This window comes from Eurypyga helias, unplaced genomic scaffold, assembly GCF_000690775.1.
Source record: "Eurypyga helias isolate BGI_N326 unplaced genomic scaffold, ASM69077v1 scaffold5579, whole genome shotgun sequence".
NCBI classification, from domain to species: Eukaryota; Metazoa; Chordata; class Aves; order Eurypygiformes; family Eurypygidae; genus Eurypyga; species Eurypyga helias.
In genome coordinates, this window is record NW_010272597.1 from 13,405 (window position 1) to 39,254 (window position 25,850).

Below are 25,850 nucleotides of genomic sequence, written 5' to 3' on the forward strand. Positions count from 1 at the left end.
TACACTTGGAGGCATATGAGTAAGAAGGACAAAATTTCAGTCATAAATGGAGGGGGTTTTCCCAGGTCAGCGCTCAGTTGATCTAAATCTGATCATTTTCTCCAGTGCTGGACATTCTTGTTGGGTGAGTTCTCAAGTGGAGGATTTTGCCTCAAGAGCTGTGTTTAGCAGTTGCACTCCAGGCTGGGAATGCCTGGGAAATGCGGCGATACCAGCACCTGTAACTAAGCCTTAGCAAAGACACAAATACAAGGGGTTTGTCTGCTACCAAATGTGTGTCCAGCTCTGAGATAGAGGAGGGCAGAGTGTTGGGCTTTGTTTTTTAAGATTTTCCCCATTCTTTATAACTGCACTTAGCCCTTCTACTGTAGCAGATTAGCCACAAATGGTTGGGATAGATATTTTGGGAAAGCTGTTACTAAGGCCGTGCGCTAACTCCAGCAGAATCTGGATACAACTTCAAGCAGATGTTGCAATTGGCAGCGCTTCTGCCTCTCTATTAATAAATGTGTCTCATCTTTTTTCTAGGATTCAAATCTTTCGATACATACTGATAATCCAGACCTGACACCGTGTTTCCAGAATACCATCCTAGCATGGATCCCCAGCATTTACCTATGGACTACATTACCCTTTTATCTTCTCTACCTAAAGCACCACAAAAGAGGCTACATTGTGCTTTCCGTGTTGTGCAGGTTCAAGACGGTAAGATTTCTTGCAGCCTTCCAGTGCCTGAAGGGGCTACAAGGAAGCTGGGAGGGGACTTTTTAGAAGGGCCTGTAGTGACAGGACAAGGGGTGATGGGTTTAAATTGAAAACAGGGAGGTTTAGATTAGGTATCAGGAAGAAGTTCTTCACATTGAGAGGGTGGTGAAGTACTGGAACAGGTTGCCCAGAGATGTTTGGGATGCCCCATCCCTGGCCAGGCTGGATGAGGCTTGGAGCAACCTGGTCTAGTGCAAGGTGTCCCTACCCATGGCAGGGGGCTTGGAACTAGATGATCTTTAAGGTCCCTTCCAACCCAAACCATTCTATGATTCTTTGCAGTGCTCCTCAAGTAATGTGCCATTTGGAGATTGGTAGAGTTAGTTCAGTATCCAAGCAAGTGCTGCAGTACGGTTTAAACAAAATTCCACTCTGATTTATTGGGGAACTGAGAACTTGCTTATAGGAACCGACAGTGTATGGTCAGATTTCTGAGGAAGGATGCCCAAGGATAACTCATCTGTAACGAAATGTATCCTGTGAGCCCACCTTTCTGGGTAGAGTGAGGAGCTGATTGCTGTGCAGAAGAGAGTTCACCTCTTTGTTGAGCCAAAACGGTGCCACTTCAACTTTACTTAAGCTTTAAACCACTGAAAGCTACAAATCAAAGACCTTAAGGTAGGTCTAGTGAGAATTTTATCTCGCTGTGAAAGTAAGCACAAAAAGGTATTTTTCAAGCCATTCTACCCACCCAATAGCTATGTGGTTTCATCTGCATCTTGTGCTTAAGAGATGGCTGGTGTCAACAGCACCTCTAGTTTATAAACGACCAGGTTTAAGAAAGCAAGCAAATCCTTTTCCGTAGGCCATGAGAGAACCAGGATTATTCCTGGAGAAGAATTTCAGGCTTCTGTTTCATGGCATGTCTACCTTTAATCTGGATGCTGCCTGTGTTTCCAATCAAAACTGAATTGTATGGGGTAAAAAAACGGGTAAATACACGAGTCTTTGGTTGTGCTTGCAAATCCCTGGGAAAGCAGCTGAGAGGAGATCCTTGGTGTGAGTGCAGTGGGATGGTTCTGGTAGCCTGGCTGCAGCCGATCAAGGCAGAGTGTTGTTCTGTTCATGCAGCTTTGTCTTGCTGTGAGTCTGTGAATCATACGGGCTTTGCTAGCTCTCTGACTGTCCCTGGAGATGAGTTTACCAAACGCTGTTTCTGTTTGACTGCTTTCAGCTGTTTGGTGTCCTACTGTGGTGCGTGAGCTGGGCAGATCTCTTCTACTCCTTCCACGAGCTCCTGCAAAACAGAACGCCTCCACCAGTCTATTTTGTAACTCCGTTGATCGTTGGCATCACTGTGGTTAGTAGCTGTTTCTGTTTATTGTGACCAATAGGAGTGACTTTCTTAGGAGAAAAAGGGCTCCTTTGTGTTCATTGCCTTATCCTGTACTCTTTTAACTGAATTATTAGTATTTGTATTACTGAAACAACTTTTGCTTACCAGAAAGGCCACAGTTACAGATCTCTCTCGTGTAGATTCAGCTACGTAAATTAAAATCTTTATAATGGAGAGATTGTTCTGCCCCCCACCTTGCTCTCTTCTGTTTCTCCAGGCTTGTGATCCAGGTGTGGAGAGAATTTGGATATGACTTTGCCTAGGCAGGGAGATAAGATCGAGCACGGTTTGTGCATTGTTCAGTATTGCACTGGACTTTGTAAAACTGTCTCACTTACCTGGTGGTTGTTCCTCCATTAAACAGCAACGAAATTTGCTTTGCCTGGGATAAAAAACAGGCTTGTGTCTGTTGTATGAAAAATGAAGCAGTAAAATTTGCCCATTAAGTTTTTAATTCCCTCGGTTAGATATTTTTTTAAAACCTTGTTTGTCTAGAGAAGTCACGATTGCCCATCTGGACTGGAGCCCTTACTGACAGCCCTTACATCTGTTTAAAGTGTTTGTAACTAACATTTAATCCTGCCTAGCCCTAGGTACGAAGTCTGGTTTAGAAACTGAATTCTGGAGATGAGGCTCTGAAAACAGTAAAACCAAATTGTTTCATAAACTGATTTGCTGCTTTCCTTAGAGGAAGTTTTGCCATTGATTTCTGTAAAGTTATGATGGGGCTTTATTTCGAAGAGGTCCTGTTGCTGATGATGACTGTAATAGCTGCCAACCGTGAGTGTGAATAGGGGGAGCAGTGGGATATGCCTGTGTTCACATGTTCCTTTATTTACTTTCACAGCTGTTAGCTACATTGCTTATTCAGTACGAAAGGCTGCGAGGAGTTCAGTCCTCTGGAGTGCTCATTATCTTCTGGTTTTTGTCTGTGCTCTGTGCCGTGGGGCCTTTCCGGTCTAAGATCATGACTACAACAGCACAGGTAACATGCCATCCTTGTTGGCACTTGGAGAACGGGAAATGTAGCATTAACATCTCTGTGAAGGGAATGAATCACCGAGTTTGCAGTAAGATCTGAGCCCAGCTTTTGCTGGAGAGTTTGATTCAGTTGCCTTTGCTCAGACTTGTGTAACTTGAAGGGAACTGGGATTTCTAATGCAGCGTCAAAAAGCAGATTTTGCTTAGCCCAAGGCTATACTGGAAACCTGATAGACATGTGAGGGCTGTACCAATGCTGTATGTATATTAGAACAGACTCTTTTGGGTTTTTTCCTTCCCTTTTGCAGCCCCTTTCCCTTGCCATGCTCAAACAGGGATGGGTAGTAATTAGAGATGATGCATTTTAATATGTAATGTTCCTTTTTCGCTTAGGCAGCTTGGCCACGGTACACAGCTCCATAGGCTTTCTTTAGTCAGTGCCTGATGTGCTGAGGACAGCGTTTTGTTGCCAACTGTGCCTGTGAATAGGGAACAGCAAGTTGGAAGGAGAGGAAAGAAACCTGGGCGGTTATGATTCCTGTTTGAAAACATAGCAGGTTCTCCCACAGTAAGAAAGTTGTTAAGTTTTTCACAGAAACGAATTTCACTAAGTAGGGCAAAGCGGATTGCTTCACTGATTAGATCATCAAAGACTAGGAGTGAAAAGGAGTGTTTGAGAAACATGAAGGTGATTGCTTCTCCTCAGTGAAATCAGTGTTGATTGTTCTGTTTGGCGTTTTCTTTTTTTTTAGACTTACTATTTTGTAACTATTGGCAGCATTATCCTTTTAGCAAGGATTTTGGTATAATGGGCTAGTGTAAATACTCCAGCGGATGTTGAATTAAACCTTAAATGACAGTCTTTGCAGAACTTCTGCAAGAAAATAGGTGCAGTTCTGGTGAGACCCTTTCAAACACCGCTTAAATCAACTTTAAAACTGTAGTAGTGGTGAATAAGTACAAATATTGGACTATCAATGTTTGAATCCCCTTAATCACCTTAAAATTATGGGTGCAGAGCCTTGGAACAGGTATGGGTAATGTTTCTCCTGTTCTTGCAGCTGCGAAGGACCAAATATTCTTTCTCTTGCACTTAAGGTTTAAACGTTTTAAGTGAACACTGAGACCATTCACAACTCTGTTAGGGCATGAAAGGGCTGTATAGGGACATACCCTCATAGCAAGAAATTTAAAGTGAGCTGCAGACTCCTATGAGTAGGAAAGGGAATCTCTCTAGAGCAGGTGGAACTGTTATTATGCAATATGGTGGGTTTTTTGCAGCTTCTTCTGAAACTATTTTAACACTGCCTACTTGTCAGTGACAAGGAACTAAAGTAAATGGATGTTCTCTGATCTGCATTGACAATTCCTGTGCTTAAGACATGATCTTGCAAGAACCCCTGGAGGTAATTTAAAAGGATGTCATGTAGCCCTGATTCCAGAGGCTGTCTGCATGCAGTGAAGATGTATAAGCACTTTGAACTTGACAATTTAATGAAAAGCTTGGAGATAAGCATGTTCTTAAGCACTTTACAGAGTACGTGCATGCTTTTGTGAGATCATTCCTGCTAGCAGCTACTGTGCAGTATTCAACTGTAGAGGAAGAAAGGAATTGCCAAAAGAAGCTGTGAAAATGTCAGTGTCTGTGTGTGTGTTGGGGGGCCTGGGAGGTGCAATAAAAACAATCATTTACTGTGTTTCTTTTTCCCTCTAGGGCCATGTAAATGAAAGGTTCAGGTTTACCACGTTTTACATCTACTTTGCTTTGATAATCATTGAGTTGATCCTTTCATGTTTTAAAGAAAAGCCTCCATTTTTTTCCCCTGTTAATACAGATCCTGTAAGTATTTTTACCTTCCTTTATTTGCATTTTACAGGCTATATCATGTTTTGAGAGTTCCACTGAGAATACTTAGAGAAAACAGCTTTGGATTGTCATTGAGATTGCAGTAGTTAGTGACCCTCTCAGGAAACACTGAGCGTGGAGAGTAATACTGGGGTTTGAAGCTTTTTTGCATTATATGTGCCATCAGTAATGACTGGAAGCTCTGTAGTGAAAGCAACTCTCCTACTTACTGCTTCTCAGCAATTTTAATTGCATTTATGAACACTGAAGTGTAATATTAATTATTTCAAGAGTGGTTTTTGTGGAAGTGGTGGTCCACTTGCTTAACATTCACGTAGAGTTAGCTAAACTCTGTGAGGGTTGTCTTAATAAACGGGTTCTATATGTGTTGAGAATAGATATGGAAAATCATTAATAACAAGATATTAGCAGTGTCATAGGTTAAATTTCTTCTCCATTTCATAAAATGGGCTCTATAATTGGGTTTATGTTTGAACCAAGCTGAGAGAGAAGTTGAGTTCATTTCTTAAAATGAATATTTCAGAAACTATAGAATGACATTTCACTTTATAATGTGATTTAAAGGCACTGTATGAAGCAATTTTTAAAAATAAGAGAATCCTTCATGACTTGGGAAATGAAAGAAATCAATTTTATGTCTCATTAGGACATAAGTACATACATGTAATATACCATGTAATACACCAAAACTGATCAAATTAGACTGTCTTCTTATTAACATAATGGTAAATGTCTCGCTTTATTTATTTTGAATTTTCTCCCATAACTTTACTATAGAATCCATGTCCAGAGTTAACTTCAGGCTTCCTGTCGAGGTTGACATTTTGGTGGTTTACAAGGTGAGCTTCTCTTTACAAGCTGTTGCACAGCTGACAACCCCAAACTCTACCTGTGACACCTGTTGTACAGAGTTAGCAATTCAGAGGTTTTTCCTCTGTAAGTAGTTGATGTTGGGTGCTCTTCCTTTCACAGTAGCGTCAGCACTTCCAGCACTTGCCTCATCAGAAACAGCTTTCAGTGTGCTCATACTGCCCAAACTTCTCTGAAGAGCAGTGGCAACAATCGTGGCACGACAAATAGGGTACCCAGCCTGGTTGTGCTTACTGCGTGCTGGAGCACAGCCTAAACCAAGATACAAGACTGTGCTCCACAAGATTAGCTGTAGCAACCTTTCTTCCATCTGAGGATGCATTTTATTTCCTATCGAGGTTCATGGGTGAATGCTTTTTCATAAGGATATTTTCCATGCAAAAGGGAAAGTAAACTGGGTTACATGTAGAGTTATTACCAGCAGCTGATAACTGCTGTCAAAAGGCATGTGTATTAAATGCAAATTTGAGATTGGGCTTACTACTACTCCGTGATAAAGAAGTGGAACAGCTGTCAAAGATCGTGTTAAGACCCAGTTTTTCATAGTGTTTGAGGGTGTTGAGATCTTCATTCTTCCATCCACAAAACTTCATTGTCCTGGCAACAGCCCCGTGAAGTTCTTTGTAGTGAGAGAGTGAGATCTTTCTAAACTTCCAGAGTTTAGAATGTTCAGCTTCCCCATTGAGATTCTTGGCAGCTAGATATTTGTATCCATTGGCAAAATTCCTTTTACGGTTGAGAAACTGTAGTTTTCAGAGAAATTTGATTTTCCTTTAACTTAAGTGAGCTTCACTTTTGCATTTTGTTCAGCTCTGACAGTTATTCTGGATAGACTCAGTTATTTTCACTTCTCAAGCTTCACTGTTTTCATTTAACACCACAGTTTCCTTTAAATGCTTCTGGTAGTTGGTTTTTATTGTTCTTTTTCTTCTGAAGTGATGTTTTCAATAAAATATATGTAATCAGGACTACGTAATGTCCTTCCCTTAATTGCAAACATCAATATAAGGAACAAAGGGAGATGGAAGTATAATTAACACCCTTTCTGTGGAGATGTATCTTCTTGCTTTTGGTAGCTGAATAGTCCCAGAGTTACTAGCAATGCTTTAAGTACTATTGGCCATACTGAATTGGACTGTTTTTTGCCATATGTGCAGCATGGCAGTTCTTGGTTACAAAAGACCCCTTGAAGAGAAAGATTTGTGGTCGCTGAATGAAGATGATACTTCAAAAATCATTGTGCAACAACTAAGTAAAGAGTGGGACAGAGAAAAAGCAGAGTGCAAACAGTAAGTATACGAACGAGTCTGCAAATGGAGATTGAGCTGAGTCGTTTCAACATTAATAAGCTGCTCATCCCTGAAAATGAGCCAGTTAAAAATGGCACCTACCTCTTCACCCTATCTGTTCTTCATTAATATTAACAGTCAAATTTGCTTATTTTAGTATGTCTTGGCAGAGGCAAGCAGGAGCCCTCTGGGGCTTGTGTACCACCTACACGCGTTTTAACTAGGTGCTTCAAATCTGCATGGGCAGGTAGTGCCATTTACCACCTGGAGAAGAGCTGAAGTTGCATAAGCAGAAGAGATTGAGTTGGTTGGATTGTAGAAAAAGGAACAACTTCCATCACTGAGCTGGTAGATGTCTCACCCCACATTTGCCTCCCTCCTGGCCATGTTAGAGCACAATTTGTAGGCACCATAAACTAAAAGGCATTCCTCATCAACCCCATCTTGAGCTTTTTGGCCTGACACTATTTTTAACCTTAAGGCTCTTAGCAGTGAGCAACTCTTCACTTCCTAGCAGGAAAGGTATGAAACTCAAACCATGTGAAGGGCAGGAGGGGAAGAGATATCCCACTTTCAGAGCTGAAACCCTACTCCTGTTGCCTAGAAGGCAGCAAAATGCCCAGAGTCTCTGATGGAAATGGGATGAGGGTTAGAACTTGCATATAGTAAGATCCATGCTGGAGAGGATATCCTTTTTATTGCATGTTCTGTCCTAATCTAATCTTAAATTATCCATTGTGCAACTCTATTTCCTTCTCCGACTGGTTAATGTCCAAAATGTTTCCAAACAAATAGATGTGATAATAGTGTGTTTCAAATGAAAAATGTCAATAAGGAGGAGGCCTGCACTTCCATTTCCTTTCATTGTGGAGATTTCTTCTCCATGTGGAGGTTTTCCTCTGTTCTCTTCTGTGCATATCCGTGCCAAATTGGAAAGACCCTATTATGCGGTAATACTGGGAGAGAGTTGTAAGCTTCTTGGCAAGCCTGATTATGATGTGGAGAGTTCCACTTCACAGCTGAAATTTGAAAGGTGTCCAGCACTAACACCAGCAGCTCATCCACTAGTGCTCTGCGTGCACTATGGTTTTACTTCGGGGTTTTTTGTTTTCTTCAGGTCTCTGTTTTTACGGTGTAGAATAATGTGCATTGTCTGGGTTCTGGTCTTCTGCTGCATGGACATAAATCTTACTCCCTCGGGCTTTTATACAGTAAGAGCACAGCCATTGTGCAGAAGAGCCTAGGGTCCAGGAAAACTTTTGCTAGGAAACCAGAAACCATGCCTGGAGTTGTGTCAGGGGATTCATTGCATTTTGGAAGTTATTCATACAAACTGGGGCCACTTGGCAAGGAATTCAACCGTAAGTTCTGGTTTGTATTTAGCTCAGGTGAAATTTTTGTGGTGACTATATTGATGATTCTAAGGTGGGGAAAAGAGCAAAAACAAAGCAAATCACTGTACTACAGATTGCTGAGTTTCAGGTAATTCTAAAAGCTTTGTGGCTCTGCTCATTTTTCAGTTAAAAGTACGTATTCTCAGTTACTTCGTGTCAAGTAACATTAGTTGCTTGGGAGCTGTTGTAAATACCTTTTGGGGTTTTTTTTTTAACTCATTGAATCTGCTCTGAGCAAGTTTTTATGACATGTACAACTTGACACATTGTTAATGTGTTGAAAGTGTCATGGAAAAAATTTGCAGCGTACACAGGAGAAATTTATTTTAAAAAACTTCATTGGTTGCAACTCTAGCATAGCTAAAGCTTTAACCTTATTTTGTTGTAATGATTATCACATTTCTGTTGTTCCTAAACCTACAAAACCCTTTTTTGCTTTTGCTTTACAGCTGTCTCGTGAATTATTGTTAAATAATCGCTAACAATTCATTCGCTACTAAGGAGTTAGAGGAGAAATCTGTGAAATGCAGTGGTTATTATAGATAAGACAACATAAAGAGTATCTTTCCTTTGTTTGGCTCTCTGCATGTGGCTGAAGTCTCTACTCGGTCACTTTACTGCTACGTGCAGTCGCTTCAGAGAAAGTCAGAGCTGTGCTGGATGGAGAAGAGAGCTGGAATCTATCTTGCCTCGTTTCCAGTTAGCTTCTGAGGCTATGCTTATGAAGACAAATTGAAGATGCGGAGCCTTGTCATCACTATTGAGAGAGCTGTCTGTTTTCCCATGAGATTATCAGCATCTATTATCTGCCCTGCTATAAATAATGGAAGCCAGGCACATGCTTTTTGCATTGATTAAAAAACTGGGTGTGAGCAGTCCCACACACTGCTGAAAACCTGACCTCACCTAGCTACCCGTAGTAAACACTAGGAGTGTATTTTTTCCCTTTGGGATTTTTTGCTGCTAGAGAACTATTGCATTGCTGTTAGGTCACTGTAATAAACATGTTTAATAGCACAAAGCCAGGGGCAAGTAGTCTTGTTTCTTCAAATTCTTCAATGAGTTTAACAGCCTGGTTGCCAGAAAAGAGTAAAACTTTGCTCATAAACTCCAGGTTTGATCTGGAAGGACAAAGACAACACTGTTTGTTCGTGTCTGGGGGGAAAAAAACTGTCTGGTTTAAGTTCTCCCCCTGCCCTCAAACTTTATTGCACAGAAACTGAGATTTGCACATGCCTTGGTTTGAAAGGATGTGAACAAGTTTCTGCCTGTGGACTGTTAGCCACAGTGATCATCCTGAGCACTCGCAGGCTGTTGGAATGACTTGACTCTGCAGCCAGCCAGCTCCAAAATATCTGCACACGCTTTATGAAGAATCGTAAATCCACCCTCACTTGGTAGTACTCACAAGTTATTTCTCAAATGCATTCTTCTAAGTCTTCACTGTTCCTAGGGTCTCTCTTCCATCTGTCCCTTCTTATAAGGCTTATGTGCCCCAGACTAATTTCCTTCTCCCTGCTCCACCTGGACTTAACCTTCCTGGCTGGCATTCAGGAAATTGTTCTCTGGGTCCCATAGGCCCCCAGAAACCACAGCAATTCAGTATTTGCTGGTAGAAAAGCTGCCAGGCTGCTCTTTGAGAGCAATTCAAGGAGGAAATAATTTCCCAGAGCACCCCATCTTTATTGATGGGCAGCAGAAGTCAGGCACGCAGAGGTGCTCCTGGAAAACCCACCTAGAGCCCTGGAGAGCAGCACGGATCCATTGGGTCTGTTTTTCATCAGTCAGTCTCAAAGAGCTTTGAAGAAGAGGTCACTTTTGTTGGCTTATGTTGCAGATGGAGAAAGAGAGGCACAAAGTAAAAAGGGATACAGCCAATCAGGGTTTAAATACTTAAATTGTCACGAGTAAAATTTAGGCATCTAAACGCTAAGTTTCTGTCCTGGAAGAACCTTGGAGAGCTGCGCCCCACATCTCGGAGTGGCTCAGCTTTGGAGGTGCTGTGGTTTGTACTCTTTCAAGTTTCCAGGAATGCAAAACTGTATTTTGAGAGGGCTGTGCCTGCTTCCTCTCTTAGCTTGGCGTGTGATTCAATGCCTGTCTCCCCGGAGGGATTCAGACTACTCCTCTGAAAGCAGCTGTGTGATCAGGTAAGGCTAAAGGTTTAGTACAGCTACTAATTGAATAACGAATACAGCCTTGGAAGGACTAGGTGAGGCTGCCTTTTGTGGTATGTAAATAGCAACTGTTAGAGGATTCCTTTACAAGGTATTGGAGATTCAAAGTCAACCCCGTCCTCTGCCAAAGGAAGTTAAGCCTTCATCTGCTCCTCTGGGCTATGTTCTCATCCCCTGGTGATTAATTTTCTGGCCTATGGAGTACACCTCATAAGTACTGCAGGAGAAGTGTAATGAGCCTTGTTCTCTTTCAAGAGTGGCCTGTCCCTGAGCACATCTCGATCTGGATGAAAGTCTTGCTGTCGATCAGTAGCAGAACAAAGAAAGGAGCAGACTCCTAGATGTTAGTGCAGTGCTGTACATGTAAGGCAGCGGTGTTCTCGTTGTCACTTGTTTCTGATGGCTTGTTTCATTCCCCTAGGCAAGAAGATGTGACATATATGAAGAAATCTAACCATATGCTGAATCATGTTGGTGATGGTCCAGAGGAAGCAGAAATTCTGATTAAAGATAAAAAGCACAATAGGAAGCCTTCCTTTCTCAAAGCTTTGTTGAGGACCTTTGGGCCATACTTCTTAATCGGCTCCTTCTTCAAGCTGATACAAGACCTGCTTTCTTTCGTCAACCCTCAGCTGCTAAGGTTGGTTTACTGTGTGAGTAGTTTCTGTGTGCGGTCCCAGTGGAGGCTTGGCTTTGGCACGGAGTATTTGTTTTTGAAACGCCTAACTAGTTTCCCTTACAGTGCTGCATGTGTATGCTCCCCCACCTACAAATGCCCTAAGACAGGAATTCTTTATTGTGGACTAAGCTGTAAATTGGGCAAGCTTCACTGAAATGCAAGATTTGTAAATTGCCTGTCACCAATAGATGGCTTTGAATTACAAATTACCTGTTGCTGCATGCAGCAGTCCAAAGCAATTTCTCCCCCTTTCTAAAGGATTATTTGTGAAGTCAAAGCGAAACACTGCTCGCTGGGTCCGGTAGTCTGCACATCTGATACCCACGTGTGATGGCGGTGGCCACAGCTGCAGCATGACCTGAGCATCACGCTTCATTTGTGTATCAAGTATGTGGTGCTTTGGCCATGCTGCTGTCATCTGGGAAAGATTTTGGAGCATTTTGATGAGTTAATGTGTTCTTAGTTGCGCACAGCAATGAGAATGTGTGAAGCACAGTTGCGGTACATTTCCATGTGAAAGAAAATTACAATTCTATTAAAAAAAAAAGTGAGATCATAAAATCACAGGATGGTTTGGGTGGAAGGGACCTTAAAGATCATCCAGTTCCAACCCCCCTGCCATGGGCAGGGACACCTTTCGCTAGACCAGGTTGCTCCAAGCCTCATCCAGCCTGGCCTTGGACACTTCCAGGGATTGGGCATCCACAGCTTCTCTGGGCAACCTGTCCCAGTGCTTCCCCACCCTCTCTGTGACATCTTGACAAAAGTGGTATGTCCTCAAACTCTCCTTGTCTGAGGAACACCTGTACCTCCCATCTCCAGGGAGACCAGTTGCTCATCCTGATCCATAAAGGAATTTGCATGATTCCCATATTCTTAAGGTCAGAATTTCACCAGAGAATTGTTAACTAAGAAGAAAGTAACAGGGGAAATACCAGCATTTCTGTCAAACAATTACTTTTTATTTCCAAATCAATGGAAGAGCACGTAGTCCTGTTAGTGCATGAGAGAGGAATGGAGTTTGGATGGAGGCCACAGGTGGATGTGGGGAAAGGGGAGAAGAGAGGAGGCCCTGCTGCTATATGAATGTCTCTTAAAATAACACCGGTGTGGAGCTGTGTTCTGAGATCATGTTGTTCTGTGGGTGGTTTATGACATACCCAGAAATTTGCTAAAAAGAGGGTCCGACCCAGTATGGTGACATTTAATAGCTTACAGTCTGTCTTCTTCCATAGGGAAGAGGAGGCAGCTGGCTTCCTTCTGAGAACACATTAAGTGTAATCTATTCTGGGAATGTCTCAATTTTGCCTAAATTCCTGGATATGTTGTCAGTGATATCTCAAGGCATATGATGGGGAATTTCTTCTCAAGTCTATATTCCTGCAGCCTTGGAAAAATGCACTGCTAGTGGTAAGAGAAAATGAAAAAGCCATGGCTGTCTGGCAAGTTGCACGTAACAGTTCTGTGTTTGTAAAAAGATTGCTGCATCCCATGCTGGAATTCCGAGGCAGAGGTTTTCCTGAAGCTGCCCACTTAGAGCGTGAAGGAATGGTGCAGTGCAGAAGGAAGATCTCTCTGAACTGGAAGCAGAAAGATGTCACGCTTCTAACACAAGGCCTGATTTGTAGTTTCCAGGTGTATTTTCCCCCTGCGGATTATTTGAACCATGGAGTCAAATCTGTTCTTTTCCATATTTTGACAATTCAGTATTCTGGTCAGTGGTCTGAAAGCACAAATGTGATTTTTGGGAACACAACACATGTTGTTCCGCTTGTTTGCGATAGGACCGTCTGCAGGTCTCACAGGGAGAGCAGCTGTGTTAGTGAAAAATGGGTTATTAATAAAAGGTGATATAGCCAGTGTAATGGTACCACCATTTGGAAAAAAAAAAAAATTTTGAGTGAAGAACTCTTTCTGCATCCATCCAGGAGAATGTCTTTTAATCTAGCTTTTTTGTGGGAAAACACCCCAGGCAGAAGCACTCAGGCTGCTTGGAAAGGATTTGGGTAAGAAGCTGGTTTCGCCTGCTTTACTACACAGTCCTACTGTGTCCTATCATTCACCTCTTGCCCTGGGGGGCTGCCTAGCAGAGCTCAGACAGCGAGCCATGTGTTTAAATGCTGGGTCTCGGGGGAAACCTAGAGTTTCTCCTCATATTTCATTTTCTGCAGGCTCATTTGCAAGTGGACTTTCTCACTGGCAAAGCCTAAGGTTTTGCTGTTGGATCTTTGCAATGTTGTTTGACTGAAATTGTAACTCAGCTTGCGTCCTGGGGAGCTGTTTACTTTTTGTGGTTAGAGAGAGGATGTGGCAGGATGCCATAGTTGAGAAAAGCTGTGTTATGTCCCATTAAACTTGCTGCATGGTTTTTATTTATATTTCTTTTCGCTTTTTCTTCCCTAATCTTCTGAAAAACAGTGTATTAATCAGCTTCATTAAGAACAAAGATGCCCCAGCCTGGTGGGGATTTTTGATTGCGGCTTTGATGTTTGTCTGTGCTGTGCTGCAGACGCTCATACTTCACCAGCATTTCCAGTACTGCTTTGTTACTGGGATGAGGCTGAGAACTGGGATCACTGGAGTGATATACCGAAAGGTAAGACTGGAAGCATTTCACAGGCTGGAACACCAGTGTATAGCCAGACAAGTGGCCTCAGTTCTCAAATACTCAGGGAAGAGCAGGCATATTGGAGAGGAATAGCCTCCTGAAAAAGAAAAGATTGGGTTTTTTGGTGAGTTTTCAGGAGTACCTCTATCATACTTTACAGAATTTTCCTAGCCATCAGCAACTTAATGTGGTTGTACTGGTAAGGTATGAGACATAGCACAGGCTCACTTCAGATATTCGGGAAAGGGAACCAGGAGAATAGCGTGTTTGTGCTGTGAACTGATTAGGTGCAACTAGGTTTTCTTCAGAATGCTATGTACTGCTTGAGATAGAGGTGCTCGCAAGCAAACCATTTCATGAAGCCTTTTTCTTTGGAGATTAGGAACTGATGTAGGTGTGAAATGTTCTATTCTTGCTGGAGAAGCACATTCTTGGGGAGTGCCTTGTTTTGCTAGTAATTGAGGATTTCTTCTCTGTGTTTCTCCATACGTGTCAAGATTGTGAATCCACTGAATCTCTCTTATTTCTCAGTCCTTGGTCATCACAAACTCCGCAAAGCGCTCATCAACTGTTGGAGAAATTGTCAACTTGATGTCAGTGGATGCCCAGCGTTTCATGGACCTGATGACTTTCCTGAACATGTTGTGGTCTGCACCACTCCAGATATTTCTAGCTCTGTATTTCCTCTGGCAGGTACAGACATTGTCACGTTTTTTTCAGAGTTATTCTGAGTGATGTGCAAGCTTATTATTTTTTTAATTTGACCCATCGTGGCTTTTTTAGAAATTTAATTGTTCTGCCTTGTAGTAAAATAGCCTGTACTGGTGTACACAATCAATTACTCTCTTAATTATTGTCTTCCACTAGTCGACAAGATAAGATATTTGAAGCAAAAGATAGCCTGTGTGTCTCCTCTGCCTCTACCATGCTTTGGTAGGATCAGTCTTGGACTCATCACAGGGTTCTCTGTAGTTGATACATATGAGAGCTTGGGGAAAATGGTTTAAAAACCAAACCAAAATGAAAAAAAATGGGCAAAGGAAATGTCAGCCATGTATAAAGATTATATGAAGAAGTTTTGTGCAAGAAAACATGAGACAAATCTCACCTGGAATAACCATAATTTTTCCTTTGGTGCAGTAAAGTTGTTTCTGGTTTATTCCACGTTCAGTTTGAGCACTGGCTTTCATCCTTAAAATGCTTCCAGGCTATTAATCTGGCTTACTGCATAAAACACTAGCACCAACGTAACCCTACTGATTTAGGCTTGAAAGCCGTTAAGTTGCAGCAGCTTTATGAGTTACTGCTCGGCTGGTAAGCTGGGCTCTGGTAGCTAGCAGTTTGTCAGCTTTTACCTGCATTGAGGGTACTGGGTTAATTCAGTCATTACAGTTCCCTAGGTCAGGGAGAAGTCAATGGAAAAATTCCTTCTGTGTAGCTTTTTTGTTCTCTTCCTACATTTGCTCAGTAGCTCTGTATTTGCATTAGGTCAAACTTACCTTCTGCTCCCAGTGGGAACCAGTTGACAGGTAAATCACAAAGCGCTCTGCTATGGCCAATAGGAGCATGATCATAATTCAAGGTGGATGCTGTCATATTTTTCTGTCTCCTCATTGTAGTTGTTCTGTGGAGTCGGAACACTTCGCTTGCAGGAGTTCGTGTTACCTAGGGACACCATTCATTAGAGAGGCAACGCGTTCCTGTTTCTATAACGTACTGTCGTTTTAATGCTCACCGTAGGGAACAGCAGCACTTGGCTACAACAACAACTTACGTTTTCTCTTTCAATCAAGACTTTAGGGCCTTCTGTGCTGGCAGGAGTTGCCGTGATGGTTTTACTTATCCCATTTAATGCTGCAATAGCAATGAAAACCAGAGCATTCCAGGTAAGGTACCATCAGAGAGGGTGATGTTATCTGAATTGGCATCTCTGCTATGAGAAATGAAGTCATCAGTGGTTGTCTTGGCCATTAATGAGCTTCTATTTGCACCAATTTACTTATAAGTAAGATTGTACTGATATATTTAGTAACTGTATCCTCTCAGATAGTTTTTCAGTAGGGAATTGAGTGCTGTTTAAGGGAAAGGTGTGGCAATGAGTCAGTGGCTCTTCATACTGCTGGAGCAGCTGCTGGGATTAATAAGAAGTTTCTTTGTCTCCATGTCCCTTCACCTGGTAGCTTCTTTTAGAGTGCCTAGAGAAAGGGCAAATAAATGCTGTTCTTTGAGCTGTGAGTGACTGTTTTCAGAGGTGGGAACTCAAACCTGGCAGCCTGTTTTTTTATGCTAATAGCCAGTGTTGACTTTCACTGCTACTGAGCTGGGCTAAGTTTGAATTATTGTCTTAAGGTAAAAGGATCCTTTATTCCTTCCTTTGTAGTCCTAGTCAAGGAAGGCTGAAAAAACAATATAATAGTGCCCTCTGGCTTTTTGCTAGAAAAATCTAAGAAGTGGCTTGTGCTGTGCAACTTATCAGTGACTGTTCGGAAGATTTTAAAAAAAAAAATCAAGCTGTTGATGTAAAAAAAGTAAGAGTTGGAAAACGAGTATAAATTATGACATTTAAGCACAGCCTTAGTAACAGAGTGGTATTATTATTATGTGCCTTAAAAAGACATCCAGACTTCCCATTAAATCTCTTGGGTGCTGACATGTTAGCATTAACATTCCTTTTCTCCGTGCCTATTACAGGATGCTCAGAGCTGCACAGCTTGGTGTGCACGTGCGTGTGAACGCAGGTTTTTGTTTAGTCTATACAGCTGAGCAGGGATATTTTTTTTTAAGGTAACTGGCTGAAGCTATTCTAATATATAGGAAAAAAAATAACTAGGTGTAACCACAGTTTTCAGGGGATGCCATAAGAAATACAACTGTGCCTATCAGGAAGAAAAAAAGAAGAAGAAATTAAAGGAGGAAGTAGGTAGTATTCTTCTGAAGTGCCTGAATCTTTGTTTAAGGTGGTTTTGAATGCAGCCCCTAACAGTGAAGATGAGTAGAAGGCTATTCTACACTGCTTTTCAGCCATTTTCTTTGATTTCTGGTTTCTTTGGAGGTATAGACTTGCACACTAAGCTGACGGCTAAGAGTCTGGCTTTCTTTAATTACCTTTTGCATCCTCTGTAGAAACAGCCCAAGGACCGTCACAGCTGTGAGACGAGATGTTGAAAGCTCTTTTCTAGTCATTCCCGTGACATTCTGTCTCCTGTGTTTACTCATCACCTAGGTGGAACAAATGCGATATAAAGACTCCCGCATTAAATTAATGAATGAGATTTTGGGTGGCATAAAGGTGCTGAAGCTCTATGCTTGGGAACCATCGTTTTCAGAAAAAGTGCTGGAGATACGAAAGAATGAGCTGCGAGTTTTGAAGAAATCTGCCTATCTCAATTCTTTGTCCACTTTTGCATGGATCAGCGCCCCGTTTCTGGTAAATTGAATTTGCATGACTTTCTAAGCCGTACAAGTACATCCTTGAAGGATGTGTGAGGCTTTCTGCTTGCTAAATGTACATAGGAATAAAATGTAAATACTTTTTAAAAAAATTATTCACATGCTTTGAAGCAAAGTTCCCTGTTCTCCAGAGCCTTTTTGTTAATTGGTATTAAAGTATTTCTTGATAAAGCCTGCCAGTGGAAGCTGGGAATAGCTGTCTCAGGAGAATTTCCAACCACTTCAAAGTACTTCCCATAACAAATTGAAACTGGAATTTGAAACCTCAGAGATATTTGTGAACAGCAAAAATAGCCAAAAAAAAATATTGAGTCAATCAGGATGATGTCTGTCTTGAGCTCTCATTTCTACCTGTCTGTTACAGTGCTCTGCTTGTTTTAGTGGGAGAGGGAGTTGTTAAATTATTCTGCAACCTAAAAAAAGATTCATTAAATGTAAAAAAATAAAGCCCAGATGATACGTTGCCAATTCTGAAATGCCTTTTCCTCAATTTTCTCTTTCCCAAAAAAAAAGATCCCTTTTGCAGAAAGAGTTTTGCCTTTGGTGAATAAAAACAGTCAGATAAGTGCTTTGTCAAAAATATTACTAGCCAACTGTTTTCAAGATCAAAGGCCCAACCCTGCAGAAATATGAACGGCCTCAAGATCCTGACTCTTTCATGTTTCCTTAAAGTTAATGCACTTCCTTAAGTACATCCTCCCCTTCCCGCTCACCGTTAGTTTCCTGTGTAGGATGGTCCCTCCACAGTGGATGGTCCCTGTCATACAGGCACCAGCAAGTAACTTGGATTTTACTCCCTTTCCTATTGATCAGTAAGTCTTGTTTGCTTAGCCTGCACTTTACAATGGGAAAATTTGGTTGGGTGGAGTTGGAAATGCAGCCAAACCACAGCCAGATAACCACTTCTCGTTTTTATTTACCCGAGTTCTGTAGTTCACCTCTTGAATCTCCTAGGTCAGCCAAACGTAGCCATTAGTAAGCTGGAAGTTATTTTATTCTGCGTGCCCTTCTTTGTATCAATGTGTTTGTGTGACTTGTCATTCTTAAAGCGTGTTAAAAGGTCAGAAATGGAGAATTTGTCCAGTTTTGTTGTTGGTACTTTTATTTCAGAGATGCCTATCAGGCCTGACTGCTTTTTAAAATGTCAGAATATCACATCCATCTCACAGTAAAAATAATAAACTCACTGTCTGGCTTTCAGGTGGCGTTGACGACATTCGCCGTGTATGTCTCTGTGGATGAGAAGAACATCCTGGATGCAGAAAAGGCTTTTGTCTCACTCTCCTTGTTTAATATTTTGAAGTTTCCCCTCAATATGCTTCCACAAGTCATTAGCAATGTTGCGCAGGTAAGGAGGATCAGGTGCTTAAGTTTTTTTGAACAAAGAACCCCGGATGGCCCCGCTTTCTGAAATGCGGGGATCCCTTGCATCGGCCTGTTAGCTGGTTTTCTTTCTAGTTCCCTTTCTCTACTGCTGCCCTGTATTAGAAAGCCTGACATCTTCCGACTGCGTTTGTCTGTGTGAATTTTGCTTCACTCAGATGAACTCAGCTTGGTCTGAGAAATTTCACAGTTACAAGCTTGAATTTCACCATAAGACTGATTGCAGGGAAAGAATGAGTCACTGTTCAGGAAGCCCATGGGGTGAAAGCTTAAGCCATTCTGCATGCTTTCTTTTTCACTCGTAAGAGCATTAAGTCCCCATTAAAAGAATGATAAAATAATGCCGTGATCTTTTCTTAGACAAGCGTTTCCCTCAAGAGAATTCAGCAGTTCCTGAGTCATGATGAACTGGATCCAAATTGTGTGGAAACAAAAGCGATTGCGCCAGGTAAAGACATTAGTATTTTTCTAAATTCCCAAATACAAAGGTCTTGCGTTTGTTTTGAACTGGTTCAGTTATGAAAAAAAAAAAAGAAAATAACAATAATCTTGTGTTTTAAAAGAAGCAGCTGCTCCTTTGAAAAGTATGTGTTTGTTGTTCAGGCTGTGTGGAAATTACAAAGGTTTCTGGCTATATTTTTCAGCTTTGAGCTGAGTAATTCGGCCTGAGTTTGTGTCTGCAGTGGGATGCTGACAGCACTGAATAATGCAGTGCATCCACTGACTACAGACAGCGAGAGCTGCTCCAACCTTTCACACTGCACAAATGCTCAGGAGCATTATAAACAGATTTGATTTCTTCTGTTGGACACAGTATCCCAAAACAAATGAGCAAGCCAGTTGGTCTCAAAAAAAATGTGTTTTCTCATGTAATGCACTTTGGTGACACTGTGGTTTGAAACCTCTCTTGTGTGATACCGCCAACCAGGAGGAGGGATGGCTGTGTGGCTGTCACGCAATTACTGTTAGACACCACCCCACCGGGAGGTAAAGACAGCCTGCAGATCTGTAACTTGTTAGTGTGGCGAGCAGAAGCTGTGCAGAGGCAAATTCAGTCTGAGGCATCAAAGTCAACAGCATGCGGTGGTCTCCTACCGACTTGAAAGTGGTTTCTTAAGCAAAGTTGTGCTAACAGTTGGATGGGGATTCTGAGCAGCAAATGTTAGGACAGGCCTCGCTGGAGCAGGGTGAACAGGACAGCTTTTCAGCTCCGTAGGTCTGTAAGCTCACAGCCTTTAGCTTAAACTGGGAACGGTTATTTTCACTCCGAACAAGCCTGTCTTGTGACCCACAGTCATGAGACTGTGCTTCCCATGTCAGTAGAAAAGGGAACTGCAGTGTACATAAATAAGGATTCCTCTGTCTGCCAGTCTTCTCAGCCACACAATTCTGTGTAACGCATTTCCTTCCTTCTCTATTGTGTTTCTGTCGTGCAGGCAGTGCCATCAGTGTAACAAATGCGACATTCAGCTGGGGAAAGGAGCTTAAGCCCTCTTTGAAAGAGTAAGATTTCTTTATGCCATTGCAGTACAACATCTACCTGCTTCCTGGTGTCTGGCTCCTGGGAGGTCTCTTTGAAAGGTGGCTAGTGATATCTGCAAGCTCACTTCTGGAAAAGGTTGTTTTCACACACCCTATATGTGCATCTCTTCTGCCTTTAAAACATCAAGATAATCCTCATGCCTCATGGTGTTTAGGCTTTGCAGAGCAGCACTGTAAGTCTTGAACTCCACAGCGACTAGCATGAAGTAGCATAAAAAAGGAGAGAAAGGCCACGTACATTTCTTAAACAGACTTTTTATTGGCTGAAGCATTGGACAAATCAAATTGATCTGGTGGATTATGAGGACAGAGGAGATGTCTGGGTTTCGACTTTGTGCAAAGTGGTCTATTCTTTAAGAGTCCTGTAGCAGACTTATCTCTGTGGCTGGGCCATTTCCATTCCAGGGGGGTGCATGTTTTGCTCATTTGCTCACGTACATTTCTTAAATAGACTTTTTATTGGCTGAAGCATTGGACAAATCAAATTGATCTGGTGGATTATGAGGACAGAGGAGATGTCTGGGTTTCGACTTTGTGCAAAGTGGTCTATTCTTTAAGAGTCCTGTAGCAGACTTATCTCTGTGGCTGGGCCATTTCCATTCCAGGGGGGTGCATGTTTTGCTCATTTGCCTTTTTGAATGGGTACAAACAGAATTTGTCTGGGAGCATCTACTTCATTATGTTACGCTTTGTTGACAGATCAAAATCGCAGAAACCTGGTAAGTATTCTTAGAGTTCTCGGTCTAAGGAGCTCGTGCTGCTGTGCTGAGTGTATTCTGTTAACACGTGTTAATACATGGATAACCTGCAAGCAAGATGCTTTTACAGTTCAAAGGAGCCATTTTGGTTCGGGCAACCAAATGTGCAGCCGCTTTGACTTCAGTGTTCTGGGGTTTTTTTCAGAAGGAACCCTGCTGCTCCAGCTCAAATTGCTAGCCACCTGGGCCTAAAAGATACCTGGTGACTTGCTAAAGTAGCAGTAAGGCAAAACTCAGCTAGAGGGAATGAAAATGAAAGAGCTTGGTAAGAATCTGCATAAGCATTAGAGCCCTAGTTGTGCAGCAGAATCTGTGCAAACAGAAGCTTGGCTCGATTTCATTACTGAAAGGCATTTTGATGGCAAAGAGGCTGTGTCCATCAGTCATTTCTGTATCAGTTCACCCTCAAACCCAGGACCTACAGCAGTACCTTTAAGAACATAGTGGGGAAAACAGTAAAGAATTTTAAGTGGGAAAGTTTTGGTTTTCTTGTGTCACTGTGAACCCTATTTACTAGCACTGGAAATACGGTCCCGAAGCAGTTTGAACATCCTTAGAGGGGATGTACTCACTGCTTTGTACAATTGCTCTTGGTTGTAAAATCAAAATCCAAAAGAATTCTGGAAGATTATCTGCTTTCAAAGAGCTTTTTAACCCGGTTTTGCTTGCTGATGGTCTGATGTGACACAGCTTCAGAAGGTTTGATACCAATCCTACTGATTTAACAACCAATGGGATAGATTAATGCTGGGTTTCTGATAACTCCTACAGTTCTGGTTACAGCTGATGGTAAAGGGAGGAGAAGACCAGTGACCACGCCATGCTTACTATATCCAGCCAGGCTGGTTTGTCACTGTGTATTTCAGCCCTGGTTTAAAGACCCATAATGTCTTTAGTAAACTAATGTTTAATTAATTTCCAGCCTGTTTCTTCCACAGTGTAAATCTGTTGGTCCCCAGTGGTGCTTTGGTTGCTGTTGTTGGCCATGTTGGCTGTGGGAAGTCTTCCCTGGTGTCTGCTCTCCTGGGTGAGATGGAAAAGCTGGAAGGAGAAGTGGCTGTGAAGGTTGGTATTGTTTATGGTGCCTTTTAACGATGCTATGGAAATGTGCTGCTTATGCCTGCCATTGTTTTCATGTTCATCAGGCTGCAGGGGGAATTCTCTTCGCTCTTACGCCAGCCTGTCCGCGTGTTTATTTGGGTTTTGCCCATACCTGTTCAGTTGTGTTTTATCAGCAATTAGCACACATACACGCATAACGTGAATGTATATCAAACAGGGCCTAGATCTGTGTGCTGCAGATCTTCATCAGAGCTGTTGGATTGCTGCTTGTTACAAGTCAGAGGTTTCCTTTCTCCCTCCTTGTTCAAGGGTTCTGTTGCTTATGTGCCTCAACAAGCCTGGATCCAGAATGCCACGCTGAAAGATAACATTTTGTTTGGCCAAGCTCCTAATGAACAGAAATACCAAAATGTCTTGGAGGCCTGTGCTTTAAAAACTGACCTGGAAGTGCTGCCAGGAGGAGATCAGACTGAGATTGGAGAGAAGGTAGGTTTGGTTTGGGCTTTTTTGAGTCAGACCTGCTTGGTGCTATCTGTTCTGTCTAGCTAAAGAGAGATTGCTGTAAAGTCAGCACTTGATGTTTGATCTTCACAACATTCAGACAACACTGAAACATGCTGGGCAGTTCCGTGGAAGGCAGTTGGATGTTGCTAACTTTGTGTGTCTTTCTACCGTGTTGCATAATTGTACATCTAGCCCTGGAAGCTCAGAGCATCCGTCCGATTGTAAAGGTGCATCTGTCCAGAATACTTAGAAGTCTTTCCTTTTCCTGTAGGGATAAAAAGGGAGGGAACATATGGTGTGCGTCAAGTGAAAAAGTGGTATGATCATCCCTTAACACCTCATTTTAATGAGAAACTTTTACATCTGTGATTACCAACAAAGATGTATTTTTTTTCATAGAGCACTAAATTTGAGATGGCTCTCATGCAGTGGGGTGGGTATGAAGATTTGTATGTAAGATGAGAGATGTGGAAGATGTTCCAGGTGCCGCAGCCCTGCTTTGAATGTTTATATTTTACATCCTGGTTGACGGTCTTCCTTTTTATAGTTTTGCATTTTAACAGCTCCCTTTAGGAGCTTATTAAGCAAGAGGCTTATTCCGTCTCCAGATTGCTGGGTGACTGGAAGTTTGGCAGTGAACAAACAGATTTAGAGGCGTTCTGTTCCTGTCTCTGGCTCAGAGTGAGTTATTCTCTTCAGTGTATCATGTTGCAATTTAGCATCCGTGCGTTTGACTGGGTGAGAGCCATAAAAAGTCATAGCTGGTTTTGGAGGAGGGTTGTGTGATACGTTCTGTTCTCTCCTCTTTCCCTTCAGGGCATCAACCTCTCAGGTGGCCAGAGGCAGCGAGTGAGCCTCGCGCGTGCGGTGTACAGCAACTCTGACATTTACCTCTTGGATGATCCTCTCTCTGCTGTGGACTCGCATGTTGCAAAGCACATCTTTGACAAAGTTATTGGTCCAGATGGGGTACTTAAAGGAAAAGTAAGCTGACATTTACATCCTCTCTAAAAATGCACCCAAGCTCAGAAAACACTGATAGGTAGCAGGAAAGCTATTTCACCGCCGAGGCTTGAGTGCTGAATCATTCCTGCATTTCTGCGCTGAATTGGCAACGTGGTCACCTTTTCCCCACAACACAGACTCTGGAGTGAGCTGCGGCCTAGGCATGCCCGCAAGTGATGTGGTCGAGTCGAAACATGTAGAGGCAGAAACCTGGTCTGTCTTTTCCAATCCCTGCTCTGAGATCTGCGCAAACAAGACAGTTGCAGAAACTTGGCAGGGTGGTCAGCTTAGCTGTTACGTGGAGGCAGTGCAGTGAGGAGTTGTAGCAGCTTACTGATTTTACAGTATGCGACCGAACTGCAGCCTTTGCTTCCCCTTCTACTCCTGTTATGTTCTCATAACAGTACCTTCTCAGACTATCTCAGAGCTCAAAAAGGAAGGGCTGCAAAGAAAATCAGCCCGGGGGAAAGGGGGATGATAATTCAGTTGGTTTACTTCCCTCTGTGGTTATATCAGCACAGTAGTTTCATGTACGTATTTCCAATCTAATTTGGCTAACAAAAGACAGTGTATTCACCTTGACATGATAACTCACCGCCTGTCCCAAAAATACAGTAGTATTTGGATTGCTGAGTAGTGTTAGTCCCCACACCTACAACTGCGATGTGAGGTTTTTCTCTTTTTCCCTACCTAGACCCGAATTCTGGTGACCCATGGCATCAGCTTCCTGCCTCAGGTAGACCACATAGTTGTGCTGGTAGATGGTAAAATCTCTGAAATGGGATCTTACCAAGACCTTCTGAAACAAAACAAGGCCTTTGCAGAATTCCTGCGAAATTATGCACTTGATGAAGATATTGAAGAGGATGAACCAACAAGTAAAGTATTGCTTTTTCTTAAAACGTGTCTTTTTCTGTCAGCTACATTACAGATGTTTTCTCTGTATAAAGTATCCCCTGCTGCTTCATGACAGCCTGGCATTTGCCTTTCTGTGCTACCATGAAAATTACTTGCTATGGCCAGGTCTGGATTATTGATAAATGTTTTCACAAATTCCTTGCAAAATTCATATGGTTTGTCTTAGGAAAAAAAGCAATTCTTTTGTTAGAAATTATTTTAAAGTTGGGAATTTATTTTACAAGGAAAATATAAATAGCATAACTATAGAAGGGAATAGAATATAAATAATAAAAGGGAATATAGTTTACAATTTATTTACAAGCTCAGGCTCAGCAGGACAATGGAGTAGCCAAGAACAAGCTGGGCTTGCTACCAAAAGGGCTACCCAGAGTGTGGTATTTCTTCTTTGTTTCTATGTCATTGTGGTTTTTTCATGTAGCAAAGTTCAAATGACATTTTAACCTTGGGCTACTTTTCAGCTTGGTTTGATTCTGATAAAACGATACAACATTAAAGCATTTTGGTAAATGTTTCCTCTGCGTGACAGCGTTCCCACGCTCTTTGATGGCAGCACTGCTGCTCTCCAGGCAGGCAGAGGGGAACATGCATGACATCTTTAAGCAACAGCAGAGGCTCCTGACAACTCCCCCACCCCAAGCTCATGCCTGGAGCACGCCCTACGAGTGAATTTAGCTAGAACCAACTATGCAGCTGTGGCTTAGCATTTCTGATGCACTAAAGGCATGTGATGTAAATGGATTTGGCAGCCTACCTGCCTCACAAGATCTTTGCAGTTTAGGTGGGAGAAGCGATGCGCAGAAGGGATGTAAGCAGAACGATGGGGGAGTTTATGCACTATGCTTTTCCTGCTGTGGTATTGTTTTACATGACTCTTGCTTTGCGTAGCTACCTTTTTCTGTGCTTTCTGCTTTATTCAGCAAAAAATGTGCATGATCTTGTCTTGCAGTGCTGGAGGAGGAAGAAGTCTTGTTAGCTGAAGACACCCTCAGCATCCACACCGATCTGGCAGATAATGAACCAGTGACAAACGAGGTCCGCAAACAGTTTCTTAGGTAAACATGAGGTTCATGTGTTTATAGTCTGTGTCTGGGGTGAAACACATCTGCAAGATGTTAGCCACATACTGCTGCTCAGTCTGGGCTTTAGTTTCCATAGTTTCCTCTTATAAATAAATTGGTTTAGTGTCTTTGAAAGTGAATGTGGAAGAACACGCAAAGAAGATGAAACATCTATTCCAGCAATCTTCTTTTTAATCTGAA

At 42.2% G+C, this 25,850-nt stretch overlaps 1 protein-coding gene across 1 annotated transcript in view; it reads left to right on the forward strand.

Moving 5' to 3' along the window:
* Positions 1–534: 534 nt before the first annotated feature.
* Positions 535–25,850, forward strand: part of ABCC3 (ATP-binding cassette, sub-family C (CFTR/MRP), member 3) — a 35,263-nt gene continuing 9,947 nt past the window's right edge. Inside the window, exons 1-19 of the mRNA XM_010159168.1 lie at positions 535–705; positions 1,940–2,065; positions 2,949–3,086; positions 4,797–4,922; positions 5,727–5,788; positions 6,977–7,108; positions 11,101–11,319; positions 13,777–13,954; positions 14,498–14,659; positions 15,760–15,852; positions 17,190–17,393; positions 18,618–18,764; positions 19,160–19,247; positions 20,236–20,302; positions 22,038–22,164; positions 22,471–22,647; positions 23,482–23,649; positions 24,365–24,548; positions 25,538–25,643. Of these exons, the coding sequence (XP_010157470.1) occupies positions 3,069–3,086; positions 4,797–4,922; positions 5,727–5,788; positions 6,977–7,108; positions 11,101–11,319; positions 13,777–13,954; positions 14,498–14,659; positions 15,760–15,852; positions 17,190–17,393; positions 18,618–18,764; positions 19,160–19,247; positions 20,236–20,302; positions 22,038–22,164; positions 22,471–22,647; positions 23,482–23,649; positions 24,365–24,548; positions 25,538–25,643 (2,258 nt within the window). The 5' untranslated portion in view covers positions 535–705; positions 1,940–2,065; positions 2,949–3,068. The remainder of the gene's footprint in view (positions 706–1,939; positions 2,066–2,948; positions 3,087–4,796; positions 4,923–5,726; positions 5,789–6,976; positions 7,109–11,100; positions 11,320–13,776; positions 13,955–14,497; positions 14,660–15,759; positions 15,853–17,189; positions 17,394–18,617; positions 18,765–19,159; positions 19,248–20,235; positions 20,303–22,037; positions 22,165–22,470; positions 22,648–23,481; positions 23,650–24,364; positions 24,549–25,537; positions 25,644–25,850) is intronic.